The 17995-nt window shown below is 40.3% G+C and overlaps 1 protein-coding gene across 1 annotated transcript in view; it reads right to left on the minus strand.

Annotated features, from left to right (window-relative positions):
- Positions 1 to 17396, minus strand: part of LOC145775410 (uncharacterized) — a 30152-nt gene extending 12756 nt beyond the window's left edge. The window contains exons 1-5 of the mRNA XM_082586703.1: positions 17333 to 17396; positions 16485 to 16691; positions 12094 to 13413; positions 9502 to 9672; positions 9278 to 9367 (exon numbers count right to left, since the gene is read on the minus strand). Of these exons, the coding sequence (XP_082442829.1) occupies positions 9278 to 9367; positions 9502 to 9672; positions 12094 to 13413; positions 16485 to 16691; positions 17333 to 17396 (1852 nt within the window). The remainder of the gene's footprint in view (positions 1 to 9277; positions 9368 to 9501; positions 9673 to 12093; positions 13414 to 16484; positions 16692 to 17332) is intronic.
- Between the last annotated feature and the right edge of the window lie 599 nt (positions 17397 to 17995).

Below are 17995 nucleotides of genomic sequence, written 5' to 3' on the forward strand. Positions count from 1 at the left end.
CACAATTCTAAAAGACTTCAAGGATGGTTTGTTGTTTGAACATGTTTGACAATCGAATGTAGGCTATGGCCTTTAATTGCACTTTTTCTGTTCAAGTTAGTTAAATCCAAGTGCTCCCTCACTCTCGTGGCCAAATGCCGTGTGGACATACCAATGTAGGTGTCGCCTTTCCGCTTATGGATGGGTTGGGGTCACCAGCTTAGCCCTTTGCTAAGCGCCACACGGTCTACGAAGCAACTGTGATGGAAGTCGCTTCGGCGACGCGACCGTGTAACTGTATAACAATAACTGTGTAGCCTACTTATTACCGTATTCACTGTTCACTGCGTCCAGTAGTTTATTCCACGTTACTGTACATCCAAAGGTTGAGGGTTGTATCTCCAATATATAATCATTACTTTGATACAAGATCCGAAATAAATCGATTATGCATTTAAACATATATCCAGTGCTTGACTGTAATAAGCGACCGTTAAGCAGACGTCCAAAACGAACTAACTTTCTTTTTCAAGTTTCAGAAATAAAAATGGCTTCTTACAAGAGAGGAGCGCATCTCTCATAACGAAGAAACAAACACTGCGCTCTCACTAAATCTAACGTCACATTCCAGAACTGTGGAAGAGAGGACCAATCACGTGCTACTACGAGCTTGTCTCCCCAGTGATGCACAAAACACATTATTATTTGGGTTCCATGGAGGGGAGTACCGCGACATAGTTCCCCCTCTAAGTGGGTACGAAGTTATGCGAACACACGACAAGAATACAAAACGAAATGATGGTCGTTGTTACGGCATGAAGCAGGCGGAAAAGAATGATCGTTGTTCTTCTAGCATGACGGTCATTCCGAGTAGCAATCCGGATGTGATAAAAATCCCGCGGAACGGCCGCAGTATCGCGTGAGCGATCGACATGCAGAGTATCCCTGCTTGCGATGACATAATGTCCGTAATTGTCCAATCAGTCCTAAGATTTCTTCTGATCTTTCAAAGTTGTGTCACCCAGTCTACAGCAGTGTTGGAGGTGAATATCTACAAAGTATATACAAGGCAGTAAGAGTCCTTCATAAGGAAGGTGTCTAAAGTAAGTCAAAAATTTTGAATCACACTCATACTCAAAGATGTTCAAGACTCACCAGAGAAGCGAAGGGACACGAACACAGAATCCCTAGACTCAAGGTAAGGTAAAAAAAAGGAACTGTGTACAGCAGAAAGGTACGGTAAAGGCAAGGGTTCATCACTTCCGGAAACGAGTAGGTAACCTGACTTCTCTGCCGGTACGTGTCACGTAGTGTGAAGCGGTCGATGAGACTGGAAGCTCATCGGAAACCCTAGGATCATCCTGGGAACGAACGTACTGCATAGAAGAAGTCGAAGAAGTTAAGAACGTATCGTCTCGAAACGGCAGTGACGTTTCGGCATGACTTGAAAAATCCTCATCAGGGGAAGTGTCCATATAAGCAGGTTTTAATCTGTCAATGGTAACTGTATCAGTGCGACCAGCGATGTCAACGGTAAAGTACTTCTCACAACGATCGATTACACGGTAAGGCCCGTCGTAAGGTGGACGTAACGGTCCCTTCACTGCATCATGTCGTATAAAAACGTGTGAGCATGTGTCAAGGTCAGCGTCCATATAACCAGAGCGTTTGCCATGACGCGGGCGTATGTAAGGAAAATTGTTGACAAAATCACGTAACTGACGCACGTAGTGGGAATTGACAGGACCTACAACGGGGTCTGCAAAAAAATCACCTGGTAAACGAAGGGTGGTGCCAAGTGTGGCTTCAGCAGAAGAAAAACCAAGATCTTCCTTTATCACTGCACGAGTGCCCAGGAGTGCCAATCCGAGGTGGGAGAACCAGTTGTTTGGGTTGGATTGAGCTCTGATGGCAGTTTTGAGTGTGCGATGCACCCTTTCAACTAATCCGTTGCAAGCAGGGTGGTAAGCAGTAGTTGTACGATGATCACACCCAAGGTATTGGCATAGCTCTTTCCACAGGAGAGAGGTGAATTGTCGACCACGGTCAGTGACCATGGTGACAGGGGCGCCAAAGCGTGATACCCAACCCCAGAGAAAGGCATCAGCACATGCACGTGCAGTAGCCTAATGCTGGTCAACGGTAGGGCTTCGACCCAACACGTGTGGCGGTCAATAACGGTGAGGAGATACGAATATCCGCTGGACTCAGGTAGTTCTCCAACGATATCAACATGGACATTCGCAAAACGTTTGTCAGGAGTAGGAAAATGAGTTAGAGGCGCCGAGACGTGCCGTTGAATTTTGGCGCGTTGACAAGAGACACATGTCTTAACCCAAGCTTTAATGTCAGCCTTCATGTCAGGCCAAACGTAGCGTTGAGCAATAAGGCGTTGTGTTGATTTGATTCCTCCGTGGTTGAGGTTGTGCAGTTTGTCAAAAACTGTTTGGCGATACGTCGTCGGCAACAGGACTCTAAAGCGTCCAGTTGAGGTATCCCCCTCGATGGAGATGCCGTGTTCAGGTAGGAGTCGTTTTTCCAACGTAAGAGAGGTAGGACTCATACGAAAGTCAGCTAAGGAGGTGTCATCGTGTTGAGCAATGACCAGGTCACAAAAGTCGAAGTTGATACCATCTTCATAAATGGCATTGACTGCAGCGCGACTGAGACAGTCTGCGACCAAGTTTTCACTACCCTTTAAGTAGCGAACATCAGTGGAGAACTCACTGACGTAGGCCAAGTAACGTAACTGTCGTGCTGTGGCTTTCGCCATCGTTGCGCTGAAAGCTGCAGCTAGCGGACGGTGATCTGTAAAGATTGTGAAATCACGTGACTCAAGGAAGTAGGAGAAATGTCGGACGGCGAGGTACATGGCTGTAAGCTCCCTGTCAAAGACACTATACTTCTGTTGAGCTGTATTAAAGAAACGAGAAAAAAACATGAGCGGCTTGGCTTCGCCATCGATGAGTTGTTGAACAACAGCGCCAGCGGCAGTATCTGACGCGTCTGTGACTAGTTGGATGGGAGCACCATGAACGGGGTGAGAGAGTAACGTGACTTTCGCGAGGCTCTGTTTCGCAGTCTCAAAAGCATGCTTCATGATGTCAGTCCAGATCAGAGGTTTCTTTGACGACTTACCATGCGGTAAGGAAGTGTACAGAGGTTGAAGGATTTCCGCACAGTGTGGTATGAACATGCGGTAGAAGTTGAGCATACCCAGGAAACATCGTAATTGTCTTACGGTGGTGGGTAGAGGAAAGTTCAGGATAGCTGAGACTTTGCCAGGAAGCGGCCGTATGCCGCTCGAGTCGAGCTGGTGTCCTAGGAACTTCAGTTCGGGTACCGCAAAGGAACATTTTTCCTTGTTGAGGATGAGACCGTAGTGGTCAAGACGTTTGAACACCTGAGATAGGTGGCGTTTGTGCTCCTCTAAGTCTCGAGAATGGACGAGGACGTCGTCAATATAACAATAGACATAGGGAAGACCCCGCAGCACTTCATCCATGAAGCGCTGAAACGTCTGTGCGGCACCCGAGAGACCCATAGCTGTACGTTTGAAGTTGTAACTCCCCATTGGAGTCACAAGGGTCGTCTTGTGACGATCCTGTTTTGCTATGGGTATCTGGTGGTAGCTCTTCACGAGATCCAGGCTGGAGAAGATAGTGGATCCAGAGAGGTGGTCTACAAAGTCGTGAAGATAGGGTATGCGGTAGGAGTCTTTCGTGGTTTGTTTGTTGAGCAAGCGAAAATCACCCGTGATTCTGTACCGCCCATTTGGCTTGGGTACAAGGTGTACTGGTGTACCGTATGGAGAGTTCGCCGGTTCTATAATGTCCAAGTCAAGGAGCGTCTGCAGTTCCTTGCGGAGACCTTCCAGCTTTTCTGGAGATAGTCGTCGTGCCCGTTGGCACACAGGTGGACCATTGGTAGGAATATAGTGTTCCGTTGTGTGGCGAACTGGACGGTTGAAGTTCTCCAGCTCAAAAACAGAAGGAAACTCTTCCTCTAGGAAAGCTAGTTCAGCAGGAATCTGTGCCGTGCTCGCAGAAGGTGAACAAGCATCAGAATAGAGTTGAACTTCAGAAGCATCAGTAGGTGAAGTAGACAAATCCGTATCAGGAGCAAAGTCAGTACTCGATACACAGGGATCGGCTGGGGTCGTCTGTAGCAGACGGCCGTTAACAACGTCAGGTATTAAACAAAAATGGCGTAAGAAATCCAGTCCAAGAATGGGAAAATCTACGTCTGCAACGCGGAACGTCCACTCAAATGTGCGGTCAAAACCAAGCGACAAAGTCAATGGTCTTTCGCCAAAAATGTTAACCGCAGTGTGATTAGCTGCGCGTAGACTGGATTGCGGTTCGGAAACGTCGGTATAACAACGCGGCAACAACGAAAAGGTCGATCCTGTATCAACACAAAAGTTAATGTCAGTAAGAGTGTCAAGAATCATGAAAAGAGCGGAATGTGTCGTAGGTCCTGCGGAGCCGAGGCTGCCCACTCGTCCATCCCTCGGCGTTATTCGTTTTTTGGCTTGCCTCTTGGGACCCAAGAGCAAGGTTTTTCACAGCGATGTGCCTTATTACCATATGTGAGGTGGTAATAGCATAAAACACGCCTTGAGTCATTGGACCTCGGTTTGGGTTTGAAGTCGGTGGAGTCCGTAATTTTCGGAGTAGAGGTACTCGGCTCCGAGCGCCTAAAATTCGCAGGCGAGCTCAGTGTAGACATCGAGGTTGTACATGAACGAGAGTCAGAAGAAGCAGTAATGGAGGTTTGGAGCTCCTCCAGGCGGTCCGCGAGTGAAGAAATGCGGTTCTCCAAGTGGAAGTTAATTTCTGGCTGTTTATTGGTATCTTGCGTGGGAGCAGAATTAGATGGCTCTCCCGCAGCAATGATGTCATCTGCTCGTTCGGCGAGCGTTTGAAGATCGTCACCCTTACAGATGGTTAAAAGTTGTCGCACTCCAGGAGGAAGACGGTCAAGAAAAACTATGCGAAGGAGAGGAAAAAAATTCTCAGGAACACGACCGTTTATAGCAACTAACTGACGTAAACGCTTTAAGAGCTCGGTCGGCTTAAGGCCTCGATCTTTGTTACCATGTAAGAACTCGTGAAGTCTCTCCGTAGAAGACTTCATATTCTCGGCAGTGATCAAAGTTTTAAAATTTTCATACGGTAAATCACAATGTACACAATTATCCAAAATTTCTGTCATATCAGCTAATTGCTTAGGATCAAATTTTTGTACGATGCAATCGAACTTATCACGTGAGCTCATGTCAGGGTGCTGCATGAACGCAGATTCACACAATGATAACCATAATTGCACATTGCTATGAGTAAACACAGGTAATTTAAGTTTTTTTGATACTGGTACGTTTGCCGACAAGTTCATAATATTTTGTGCAGCAGTGTGAAAAGCCTCTGTGGCGTTATTATTTGCCTTAGTATTAATGCTACGCACTACGAAATACAGTAAGGTAGTTAAAAATGACGTCACAATAGCCAAAAGTGACACTACAATAACAATAAACTCCATGTTGGTTGAATTAGGCCAAGTTAAGTTACATAAAAAATTGTTGCAACGTTCCAAATCCAATCACGTCGGGGTCACCAATGTCGCCTTTCCGCTTATGGATGGGTTGGGGTCACCAGCTTAGCCCTTTGCTAAGCGCCACACGGTCTACGAAGCAACTGTGATGGAAGTCGCTTCGGCGACGCGACCGTGTAACTGTATAACAATAACTGTGTAGCCTACTTATTACCGTATTCACTGTTCACTGCGTCCAGTAGTTTATTCCACGTTACTGTACATCCAAAGGTTGAGGGTTGTATCTCCAATATATAATCATTACTTTGATACAAGATCCGAAATAAATCGATTATGCATTTAAACATATATCCAGTGCTTGACTGTAATAAGCGACCGTTAAGCAGACGTCCAAAACGAACTAACTTTCTTTTTCAAGTTTCAGAAATAAAAATGGCTTCTTACAAGAGAGGAACGCATCTCTCATAACGAAGAAACAAACACTGCGCTCTCACTAAATCTAACGTCACATTCCAGAACTGTGGAAGAGAGGACCAATCACGTGCTACTACGAGCTTGTCTCCCCAGTGATGCACAAAACACATTATTATTTGGGTTCCATGGAGGGGAGTACCGCGACATAGGTACAGTTCGCGTCATGCGAACAAGTGAACTTGTACACGACATCTGAACACAAGCAGGAGAGAGTCCTAGATTTAAGCTGAAAATAATAACCAACTTTAAATGTTTTATACACCGGAATGATATCAACGTTGAACTTCGTTTTAATAAAACTTGACATATTGCTGACGAAACGTTTTGATGATTTACCGATAAAGGGAACTGTTAGAAAGTTTTTCAATTCACGTTCGTCCGCTTGAGAGTGCGTAGAACGTGAATCCAAAAACCCTATATTTACCGTAGAAAAAGCAAACCATACCATTCCCTTTCTAGATGTGGAAATTAAAATTAATAAGTAACAAATTTGACACTTAGGTTTGGCGAAAACCAACCAATAGGCCTACTAACCTGTCCAGGGTTCGATCTTAGCACTGGTCTTCTGGCTAATGTCTAGTACGAGTTCCCCGTGGACAAGTACGAATCGTTTCGCACTGGTCCGACTGTCCAGTGCGAAAATATCATCGTATTATGTCGTTAGATCGTTTAGAGTGCGTGGTTCTCGTTTGCGCTTCTCTTCAAACAACAAAACACGTGATCCTTGCGTGTTAAACCGTAAGAAAAAGGCAATCGCAACATCACATGTTAAATCGTAAGAAAAAAGCAATCCCAACATCACGTGACGGTGTTAAATCGTAAGAAAAACGAAGCTGAGGTCAAGGCTCAGGACTGACCACGTAACAGATCTTCTGACCATCCAGCTACAGTCAGCAGAAATAAAAGATTTCGACCCTAAACCTGCCATGGCAAACGATTCATCTGTGAGGTCAAGAAGGCCCGACACTGGCTATGTGTTTATAAGGCCAGACAAACACACATCAGATTCCGATTATGACCTCGTGATCGTCCCGTCATCAGATTCCGATTATGACCCATCATCGGATTAAGAAATTGAAGAAGAGCCCCAAGTAGATTGAAGACTCAACGTAGATTGAATGTCTTGCCTAGATGAACTGTTGCTACTGTTATTGCCATTGTATATTTCCATGTCATTGCCACCATTCATTATTGTCGTTTTAAGGTGGTTTTCCTTGGGCTGGCCTCGTGCTTCCTACGACAATCTTGTTTTTATCAGTAAACGGGACGGACCAGTGCAAATGGTGAGCCACTGGTCCGGTTGTGCTTCTCAATTTTAATGCTAGGCCTATATGTCCTTCTACCTACAAATCTGGATTAATTAAGTGCCTGCTCAAGCGAGCACAAGATATTTGCTCTAATTTTGATTGTTTTAATAATGAAGTCAACGATTGCATACTCATTTTATTGCAAACAACTACCCCACATGGTTTTTAATGGGGTGCTCAGGGGGGTTTTGGATTCACGTTCTACGCACTCTCAAGCGGACGAACGTGAATTAAAAAACTTTCTAACAGTTCCCTTTATCGGTAAATCATCGAAACGTTTTGTCAGCAATATGTCAAGTTTTATTAAAACGAAGTCCAACGTTGATATCATTCCGGTGTATAAAACATTTAAAGTTGGTTATTGTTTTCAGCTTAAATCTAGGACTCTCTCCTGCTTGTGTTCAGATGTCGTGTACAAGTTCACTTGTTCGCATGACGCGAACTGTACATACATTGGTATGTCCACACGGCATTTGGCCACGAGATTGAGGGAGCACTTGGATTTAACTAACTTGAACAGAAAAAGTGCAATTAAAGACCATAGCCTACATTCGATTGTCAAACATGTTCAAACAACAAACCATCCTTGAAGTCTTTTAGAATTGTGCGTAAATGTTCCACTGAATTTGACACTAAAATCCACGAGGCTTTGCTCATAAAATCATGCAATCCCAGCCTCAATACGCAGTTGTTTGCCGCAGGTGTCGCCTATCTCCTAAAGGTTTTTTCATAATTTGTTGTGTTGCGGTTTCTTGCCTCGCGTAATTAACCGCCAAGTGATGTGCCTTTCTCCTCTGCTTTGCAGTTTCATTCTTGTGCGTTTCGTTTTTCAATTCATTGTATAGATCAGTTATTTTCAATGTAGATGTTATTGTAAAAATCAGTTATTTTAGTTACTTGAGGAGGGCTAACTTGAGTATGGCCGAAAACGTTCGTAGTTTATAGTTTTATGTTCACTCTAATATGATGTTAAATGCCGTGTGGCTGCTGGGTTTTATCTGTCTATGATTTAATAATTTGGTTGAAGAACATCAGTCAGTTATTTACTTGAGAAGGGCTAACTTGAGTATGGCCGAAAACGTTTGTAGTTTATAGTTTTATGTTCACTCAAATATGATGTTAAATGCAATGTGGTTGCTTGGTTTCATCTGTCTAGGGTTAAAAAAAGTCACCTCTCTACCAAAATTGTAACTTATTGAATTATTAAATATTTTTAAAATAAAACAAATGTTACCAAATTGCAAATGCATCTTCATAGAAGTTTGCTTCATTAAATTTCCAGATGATTTATCAGTGAATATTCCGCATTTTATAATTTGTTCTAATACAATGCAGAACAGGTTTTTATGACATACGGCTGCAAAATTGTCAGTTCGATAGCTCAGTTGGTTCAACGTTGACTGTGAGTACGAAGAAAACGTAAGATCAAACAAGGCTGGTTCGACTCTCGTGGTGTGCGGTTGTGCAACGCATTTCAAGGACAGCTCTCTATTTAGCGGCACCAAGTGGAGGGAATACTTGACAAACAATAGTTCTTGTCAAATTTGGTGACCGGGCATGCGTCAGTGGTTCAAAGCCTCTAGCCTACTAGTACGCGAAACTGCCAGGATCAAGCTCCCAAATAAGCTTCTCAGTCCACAGATAAAGATTCCACTAAGAAGGCTTTTTATCTTACAGTCAGAAAACAAGAAAACTTTTCCTGGCACCTCCAAATTTTACTTTTGCAATAGAAAACTAGAACAAGTGGGTTTTTTTCGACCAACTTGCAAAGTAACTCATATCTACATGAGGAGCAGACCGCAAAACCACGTGACAGTAACCAAGCGCATCCCTCACACACAAAAAAGGAAAAAGCATTGTTCATTGGTCCCACATCTCCCCTACATTTAAACACCGCCACCAAGCCTGATATTATGTCAACAATATATTATTTGGGATATGTATTTGTTATACAATAATATTACCAGAAGAGCTTGGTTGGTGGGAAGATGATGGCGTTTGTGATGAGGTAGATGCACTTAAAGGTTGTTTGGTTGTTTTGTGGGTTGAGTTGCCTGCAAAATTATGATTAACTTTAATTTTAATAAAAATTTAAATATAATGAAGTTAAATGACTTCCCTGGTTAGCGGAAATAAATAAACTAAAATAAATAAACTTCAAAACAAAATTATTTAATTTATTTTTTACTTCGAAATATTTTTTTCATGAAAGATGTAAATCTGCGCTTCAACGGTTGAGGTTTTGAGTCTTGTGGAGCTGAAGATGAAGCTTCCTGAGATGATGATTGAGGTCGATTTGAAGCGTTGGCCGGTGTAGTCAGTTGTTGAGATACTTGAAGAAGGGAATCTTGAGGGAAATCTAAAAGTAATTTATATACTGTAGTTGCTTAGAAAAGTTTTTGGTGTGGTTGTAACAAGATACACTTTCCAACTATGTTTATTGCTTAGTTTTGTTTAGAATAAAAAAGATTAACGACAAATACAATCACTAAGAAAACAAATCAATAGGTTTTTTTTCCTTTGTCTGAACCTTAAAACATTTAACCAGGCTAACACAATAGTATTTCAATAAAATTTAATTTATTGAAATAGCCTATTATTGAAATACTTTTGTGAGTGTTATGTTAAACCCATCATGATTCGTTCATGTGCTCTCTGCATAGTTCTTAGTTTAAGTGTTAATTTGTTTGTAAGGTTCCAAGTTTCTGCACCATATGTAGCGGTTGGAAGGATGCATTGATCGTAGACTTGTTTCTTGAGAGAAAGAGGCAGTTTTGACTTAAATATCGAACTTGCTCTTGCGAAGGCTTGCCATCCAAGTGATATTCTTCTTTTGATTTCATCTTCTTTATTGGAGTTGGTTGTAAGTTTTTGGCCAAGATATATATAGTGATCAACTTTTTCGATATTCGCTCCGTCCAAAAGAATATTGCTGTCGATGTCTGCCAGTTTGTTAAACATAACTTTCGTTTTGTTTAAGTTCATTTATAATATTTTAAGGTTCAGACTTTAAGGAAAAAAGGCTATTGATTTGTTTTCTATATTAGGTTGATCGCCCATTTGAGGAAGTGTCATAGTACCAGACTACCTTTTCCAGTTAGTTTTTCCCACTTTTGATGGACAAATACAAGCCAATTATTTTGTGATTGACAAGATTGTAAACATTAAATTTTCGTGACAAGTAAACATTTTCACTTAACAAAGGCTCGATTAAACTCAAACATGGTGTTACCTTACAAATTCCATCTAATTCAGCTTGCTATTAAAACAGTCAGTGCTCATATACTGTACCAATGATTCCCTACTGTGAAGTACACCGCGCTTAATGCAGCTGTGTGGCTAAGACGCTGTGAAGCAAAGATTGCTGTCGCTACAACTCTCACCAGACAAAGTCAAACAATGATTAACTATTCTAAGTATGACATTGACTATTGTCTAGGTTAGCGGTCCCCAACATTTTTCCTATACCTTACTGGGTCAAGTTTAACAGCGTCGGTGGGTAGACAATTTTGCGTATTGAAAATTCAACATGTATAAAAGTAAACACGCTGGGCCAGGCTATTGGAACCGTGGCCTAAGCAATATTCCTAATTGAAGCAATTTGTGACGTCTGAGGTGTTGATTGTGATAATAATTGCGTCAGTGCTGACGTAGATTCATCTGAAGGACGTTGGTTCATTGCTGTGTTCGATTGATCTTTAAAAATGAAACACAATGTTGAGACATACGATTAACGAAATTTACTGCCATTGAATTAAGCGATCAAGCCGATTGTTGCAGCTATGAACTTCACCACGGACTCGCAATGATTAAACTTTTATGCACACAGTGACCATTATGCTTGCTCCACGTGACCAACCACTTGCTCTACTCAAGTCTCCACGAGTCAGTGAACGAGAAACCTCGGCGACTGAAATCGAGACACCCATTTGTACGTGCCGCACAACTCCTGATGAAAACCGCTGAAGACCAATCCATCAGTGCGGCTACCTGGGCGGACCACCAATGGAGCTCGGAGTGGAAGAAGAACTCCTCAAGACTCCAAAGTTTCATCTGAGGCACCGGCCACCATCCAACCGGAATGCATTTGCCAAGGAAGGCCTGGGTGCGGCTCAACCGCCTGCGTACTGGCGTCGGACTATTCCGCTTCAACATGCACAAATGGGGGATGGCTCCATCCGCGATCTGTGAGTGTGGCATGGAGGAACAAACCGTAGACCACACCATCTGTAACTGCGCCATCTACCATGCGCCAAATGGTGTGCGTGGTCTGCGTGAATTGGATGACGAATCAATTCAATGGCTGCTCGACACCTGCCCAAACATCTAGACCGCGTCGCCGCCACTGCCCAAGGGTGGTAACAGGCAGAGCCCCTCGACCCCTGGAGTGGCGAAGAATGTTCAAACGAAGAAGAAGAAGAAGAAGACCATCATCTAGTCGATATTCCTACTTGAAGCGATTTGTGAAGACGAAGTTGATGATTGCGTCAGTGCTGACGTAGATTCCATTGAAGGAAGTTTGTTAACTGCAGAGCTTGATAGATCAATAGATTTAAAAAAAGTATTGTTGTTGACGCACTAATTATTATATAAAATGACATCAAGTCTCAAGGTTTTATTGGTCAATTAAGATTTGTTTAAGGAGGATAAATTATCGCAATGATTCTTTCCCATAAAGTTGATAAATCATGTCTTAACTTATTATCATGAAAAAAAACGCAATAATATAATTTGTTGTTAATTTTATGATCAGTAGTCTGTAGATAAAACACAAATTTACCTTTGTTCATGATCGGATCAAAAAGGAGCCCTGATGTAAATTGTACAACAACAGCCCAGTGATCCTCCAGCAGATTATTTTGAACAAAAAATTTAAAATCAGGTAATGACATTTCACGACAGATGTATAAAGCACTGAAGTACTCTTGGAAGGTCTGGTGGCTGAAATATAACTGTTGCTGCCCTTCCAGGAGTGCATATTCTCTGTTTGCTCCCATTAGAGTGACGACAAGATCTTGAACTACCTGACTGGTGAGACTTTCTTTTAAAAGATCGTCTGTTGTGATCAATACGGTTCCTTTTTTTGTTGCTTTATACGCGATTTTGGAAAGTCTGATGACAATATTATCAGATGTGGAAACGGCGTGTGCAGAGGATTTAAGATTTAACAATACAGTATGAAATATCCTGGTCATCGTGGATATATCATCAATTTGTGACGATCCAAAAGATGCTCTCATATAGAGTTGCAGCATCAGAGGGTTGTGGCACATTGATGTTAAATGTGGAGTTTTTACTATAAGATTGTTCCATAAATTCTTGGATTGTTGTTGGTCGTTTACTAAGGCGTCGAATAACGTTTTCATGTTGTCAGACGTCAGATCACGAATGAAGTAAGTGCGTTTGGGTCGGCATCTTTTTGGAATATTAAGCATAGCGTGTGGTCGAGAAGTGAATATCAAGTGACAATTTTCAAGAAATTTTCCTAAACAAAGATTCGAAACAAGTTCCCAATATTGAAGTGGAGTATTGTAATTGGATTCTTCCACATCTTCGTTCAAGTTCCAACTAACTTGATCAAATCCATCAAAAATAATGAAGCAGTTTTCCGGGTTGGTTGTGATCCATTCAAAAACAGAATTCTGTTCATGGTCGCTTAAGTTGTAGTTGCAATCTCCCAACAGAAACTCTTTCAATGTAAATTGTTTGTTGCGGTCATTCATGTCCATAAAAAGCTTCCTTAGGACGAGGTAGTTTTCTTTTTGAGAAAGCCGTCTTGCCAGGCGTTTCGATAGAGTTGTTTTTCCTGACCCAGGATATCCGATAACCGACACAAAACTGTTCTTTTGAACATCAGAAACTAATTGATCAATTGTTACTGCTTGGTCAAATTGAGATAACTCAATTCCTTGACTGTTGGGATTGTAATTGTCATCATCAGGAATGAACATTCCTTGGTAAAAATCAACTTGAACCATTTCAGGATAAATTTCTGGAAATCCCTCCGAAGAAACTTTAAAATTGGAAAGATCAACGTCATATTTGGAATGATATCGTTTGCAAGTTGCTTGTTGCAGCTTTTTTAATTCTTTTGTTGAACCTAAAAAGCAGAAATGGAAATTGTTTACTTCAATTATTTGTGCAATTGCATGGCGACTGGTTTTGCTGGCAGCCTTACTTGATTAGACTTTGACTGACTTATTGTTCAACAAAGTGAACTGAAAGTTTAATAAACAACATATAAAGCTAATCAGAGTGAAGATTTTAATTTAACATCTCGCTTCTTCCACAAGTCATACGTTTTATATATTTTCAATACAATATTAAAAACTTTTGTAAAGGATTTTGTTGATTGTTAGGTTAAAGAAATTTTAGCAATTTTAACAAATCACCATGTTTCGAATCAAGGCTCTTCGAAGCAAAATATTTTTTTTCCTTGGTAGGCGAAATTCCATATTTTGTTTTTGTTTTCGCTTCGAAATAATATTTTTAGCAAAAGTTTCATTTTGTTGAACCATTTTGTTTCGTTATCCATTTGAAACGAGAGGACACGCATAAAAATTTATGAATGAAATTTACACAAAACAAAACAAAGACCCAGGTTTCGAAGTTATCTTGCACCGTCGTTTTCAAAAGTTTGATAGGCTTCTAGCAACACCCCACCGATAGGTATCTTTGAAAGGGCTAATGTGGAATACGCATATCCGCAGTCAGGAGTAAAGCTGACGCATGAATTGGTCTTGTAACATTTACTGAACACGTAGAACGATCCAATGATATCAAGGATTTCCGGAAGTATGGGATGTAAAACTATTTGCTCAGAGTAGAGTGCGTTATGCAAAAGTGTTGCCAGACGTTTTTTGTTGAAATGTTATTTTCGTTTGTTTCATGAGTAAACAAACACTAACCGAAGATTTTTAAAAATTTTGAAGAGTTAATACACCAACAAGTAGCACATTAAATTACAACTTAAAATAAAAGAACAAATTCAAAAAAATAACTAATGTAAGAATTTGAAATCTACTTGTTGATAAATTGATTGTGTTGCGTAGCAGGCGCCCATCTAGTAAATTTGTATTCAATGGCTGTAGCGTAATTACTTTAAACAGGAAAAATTTGTATAAACTGTCGCAAAAATAAAATGAATTTATTTTATTTTACAAACTTTTGAGCAGATTTAACTACAGAGCAACGGTTTACTTCGGAGTTGACAAAAAATAGACAAATTTTTAGAAAAATCATCTGGCAATGCTTTTTTAACGTACCCTACTATAGAGTAGGTGCCTTCGCATCAAGTAGAACCAGAAATCACTGAAAGTTACTCACGCAATTTGCTCTCAATTTAGCACTTCGGTAAGTTGAATCAAATTAATGCTACATCGTAGATGCCTTAAAAATGAGGTTATGAGCTTCAAATTCCTCCAAGGCCAAGTCACACTGCTTTCGTGCCCCTTCCATGTTGTGAAGATTTTATGAGATAAACTGATCACTTTTTTACACGTTTATGTTTCTTATTTTAGTAAAAAAACAAAGTTTAGAAATATTTTTGAAAATTTCAGAAGAAAATTTCGTTACAAGATTTTGAAACATTTTTCTTCGAAACAAAAAAATTTGCCATGATTTCGTTTCAAATTATGATTCTTTGTGAAAGATTTTGTTTCCAAAAAAAAAATTGTTTTAAACAGCCCAATGTGGAAACTAAATTATGTTTGTATAAAAATTGTAAAAATATTACAATTAAACTTTCGTGTAATATTCATCTTGTATTCAAAACATTTGAAATTCACTCATTTAAACATATCCACAAAACCTTAATCAACATTTTTGTTGATATTTATTAACGTTGTTTTTATTAATTAAACAAAATACAAAGAGATGTGATGTTACTTTAAAACATCTCTTGTTTTGAAATGTTACTTTTAAAATATCTACATTCTTATTATTCCAACAAACAAGTGACTTTATAATGTTTTTGTATCCTTCCTTTTTCGCAATAAAATCAACGATATATTTTGCTAATTGTTATAACATTTTGCTGTATTGTTTGAGTTTCCGTTGTTACGAAGGTTAAAAGCATGAAACTGATTTGTTGGTATAGCTTGGAATAGTTACAGTCAGTGGCGTACGCATGGGGGGCCATTGGGCCATGCCCCCCTCCTTCCTTAAAAATGTTTTAGTGGTTAACGACGTAGATTAAGGCATTTAATTGGTTTGCATTGCTCTGTCAAAGCAATTACTGTAACAATGTTGTTTTATAGACTAAGCCAATACGAAATACATGGCAAAATCCACCTACCCCACCCCAGGAATGCTAATGTAGCATAGTGTTCTGTAAGCCTATTATAGTGATGAGTGAGAGAAAAATGGATAAAGTCTAAACTAAAACCATACTGAGATACCATGAAGACGTCTGGGATATCAATGGCCAGTGGCGTAGCCAAGGAGAGGAGGGGGGTTGGAGGTTACAACCCCACTTTGGCACGCGTGTGACGTCACGATATTGGGAATGATGCTTTTAGTCTCTTTATGCTTGGGAATGATGCTTTCAGTCTAAAAAAAACTTGCCTAATTTAAAAAAAACTGCATTAAAAGAGCGAGTTTTGCCAATACCAAACATTCAAACATCTCAGCCAGGAATTAACAACAAGAAAACATAGACACTTAGCTTTATTTCCGAAAAATGCTGAAGAAAACATGATCTTATCCTTTTGCTATGCCACCTGACAGCACCATTTTACAGGAATATTCATACCCACATTTTTGTTGAAAATGCTCTCAGAATGCATCAAATTCAAAGTAATTTTTCAAAATTTTCTGGGGGAGGCCTCCCAGACCCCCGCCTCTGGGTGTCGTCTTAAGCGAAAACGCCGTCGGGCTTCGCCCGCCCGTCGTCAAAACCCCCCCTTTCAAAATTCCTGGCTACGCTACTCTCAATACCCCCCTCCTTGACAAAATCTTGCGTACGCCACTGGTTACAGTTGATGATGAAGCAAGATTCGTTGATAATTAAAACTACTTCTACAACTTTTCAATTAAAATATGGCAACATACCAACAGTTTGCAAACTCTCAATGTCTATCATCATTAAGTTCAATACTCTCATGCTTTAACAACCGAGCAATTTTACCATAATTATGGAAACTATTTCAATCAAATATAAACAGCACAAACCTTCATCTCCAGATGGAGCACAACTTTGCTCCGGCAAATTGTAGATCGTTGTATGAAACTGCCTCTTGTCAACATGTTTGATATGCTGATGATGATGGGCATGATACTGTCGCTGATCAACTTGGACCACTGCTCGATCAATATGCTGATTGACAGTTGTAGAAAACTGTCGGTTGTCCTGGTAAGTCAGTTGTCGCTGAGCTTGTCCTGTAAGAAAACTAATTAAATATTGTTTTGACAATTAGCATGTGAGTTTTGTTCTCTTTCAATAAACTGAAGCAACATATTTTTAAATGTGTAAAATACGTAAAAAGCTACGCTATCTAAATTATCAACATGTTTGAACAGGGGTTTCCAACCTGTGGTACGCGAAGGTTTTTCATGAGATACGCGAGTAGCTTCCTTTTTGTTTTGTTTTTTCACAAAAACCTGGATTCACAACTTTATATTTTGTTTATCTGGTTTTGTTTACAAAAAAACTTCCCGAAGCTTATTCTTATTGTTGCGTAACTATTCCTGTTGTGTCGTATCATTATCAATTGTCAACAAGGAGCACAGTTGCTTTGAAAAGCCGTACAACGCTGCGGGACAGTGGACGTTAATTATGTCAAATGATTACTCTTGATAGATATCATCTACTGTTTTATAGCTTAAGCTACAAATAGCGTTGAATAATGCTAGTTGCAAGCTAAAAATAGATCGGAATCAAATGTTCAATAACAGTTGTTCTGCAAGAAGTGGTACGCGTGGCAGTACAGAGCGTCCAAGTGGTACAAGGTCGTAAAAAGGTTGAGAAGTGACTGGGAGTGGGAACCCCTATGCTAGAGCAACCATCAAATCAAACTCACCTTCATCCACCACTTCCTCACTTGGAACATTTGCATTTTGTTCGGCGTTGCTGGAAAGTGACATGTTTTTAATTTGAGAATGTTTACAGAATAGAATATTAAAACTTAGTAGTTGATGCTAGTGCTACAAAATGTAATTCTAAATGGTTATAACGCCGTTTTCTTCATGAAACAGAGAAGCAATTATGAAGTTTGATTGAGCAAATCAGCATAAAACTCTTGGTTTGAATAATAACTTTGAGAGGCTGTCGTGACTTTTTAGCGTAAGTTTATAGCGTCTTAGCACTGCCAAAGTTCTCACCACTCGACTCTGACTGGTCATCTCCACTTACACTAGAAACAGCAAAATACTTTATTTGTATTGTTTCGGTTTGACCACCACTAGATTTGAATCTAAACCTACCAACTACTCCACTGTGCAGAAGCCCTCAGCAGCTCACGCGTTTTATAGCTGAATGATCACGTGAGCGAGGCATGGCCAGGAAAACAGTAGAAAAAATGAAATACTTTTGGTGAAAAAGGTTTTACCTCACAGGTATAAACAAAATGCTACTCTGCTTTACGTAGTTGTAATGTTGCTTAACGTTGAAACATTTTATTTGTGATTTTAGTTTTATTTGCAATTTGTGCTATTGTTAAAATTTAAAAGCCAGAAATTTAAGA

Source organism: Aplidium turbinatum, chromosome 8 (assembly GCF_918807975.1).
Source record: "Aplidium turbinatum chromosome 8, kaAplTurb1.1, whole genome shotgun sequence".
In the NCBI taxonomy this organism is placed as follows: Eukaryota; Metazoa; Chordata; class Ascidiacea; order Aplousobranchia; family Polyclinidae; genus Aplidium; species Aplidium turbinatum.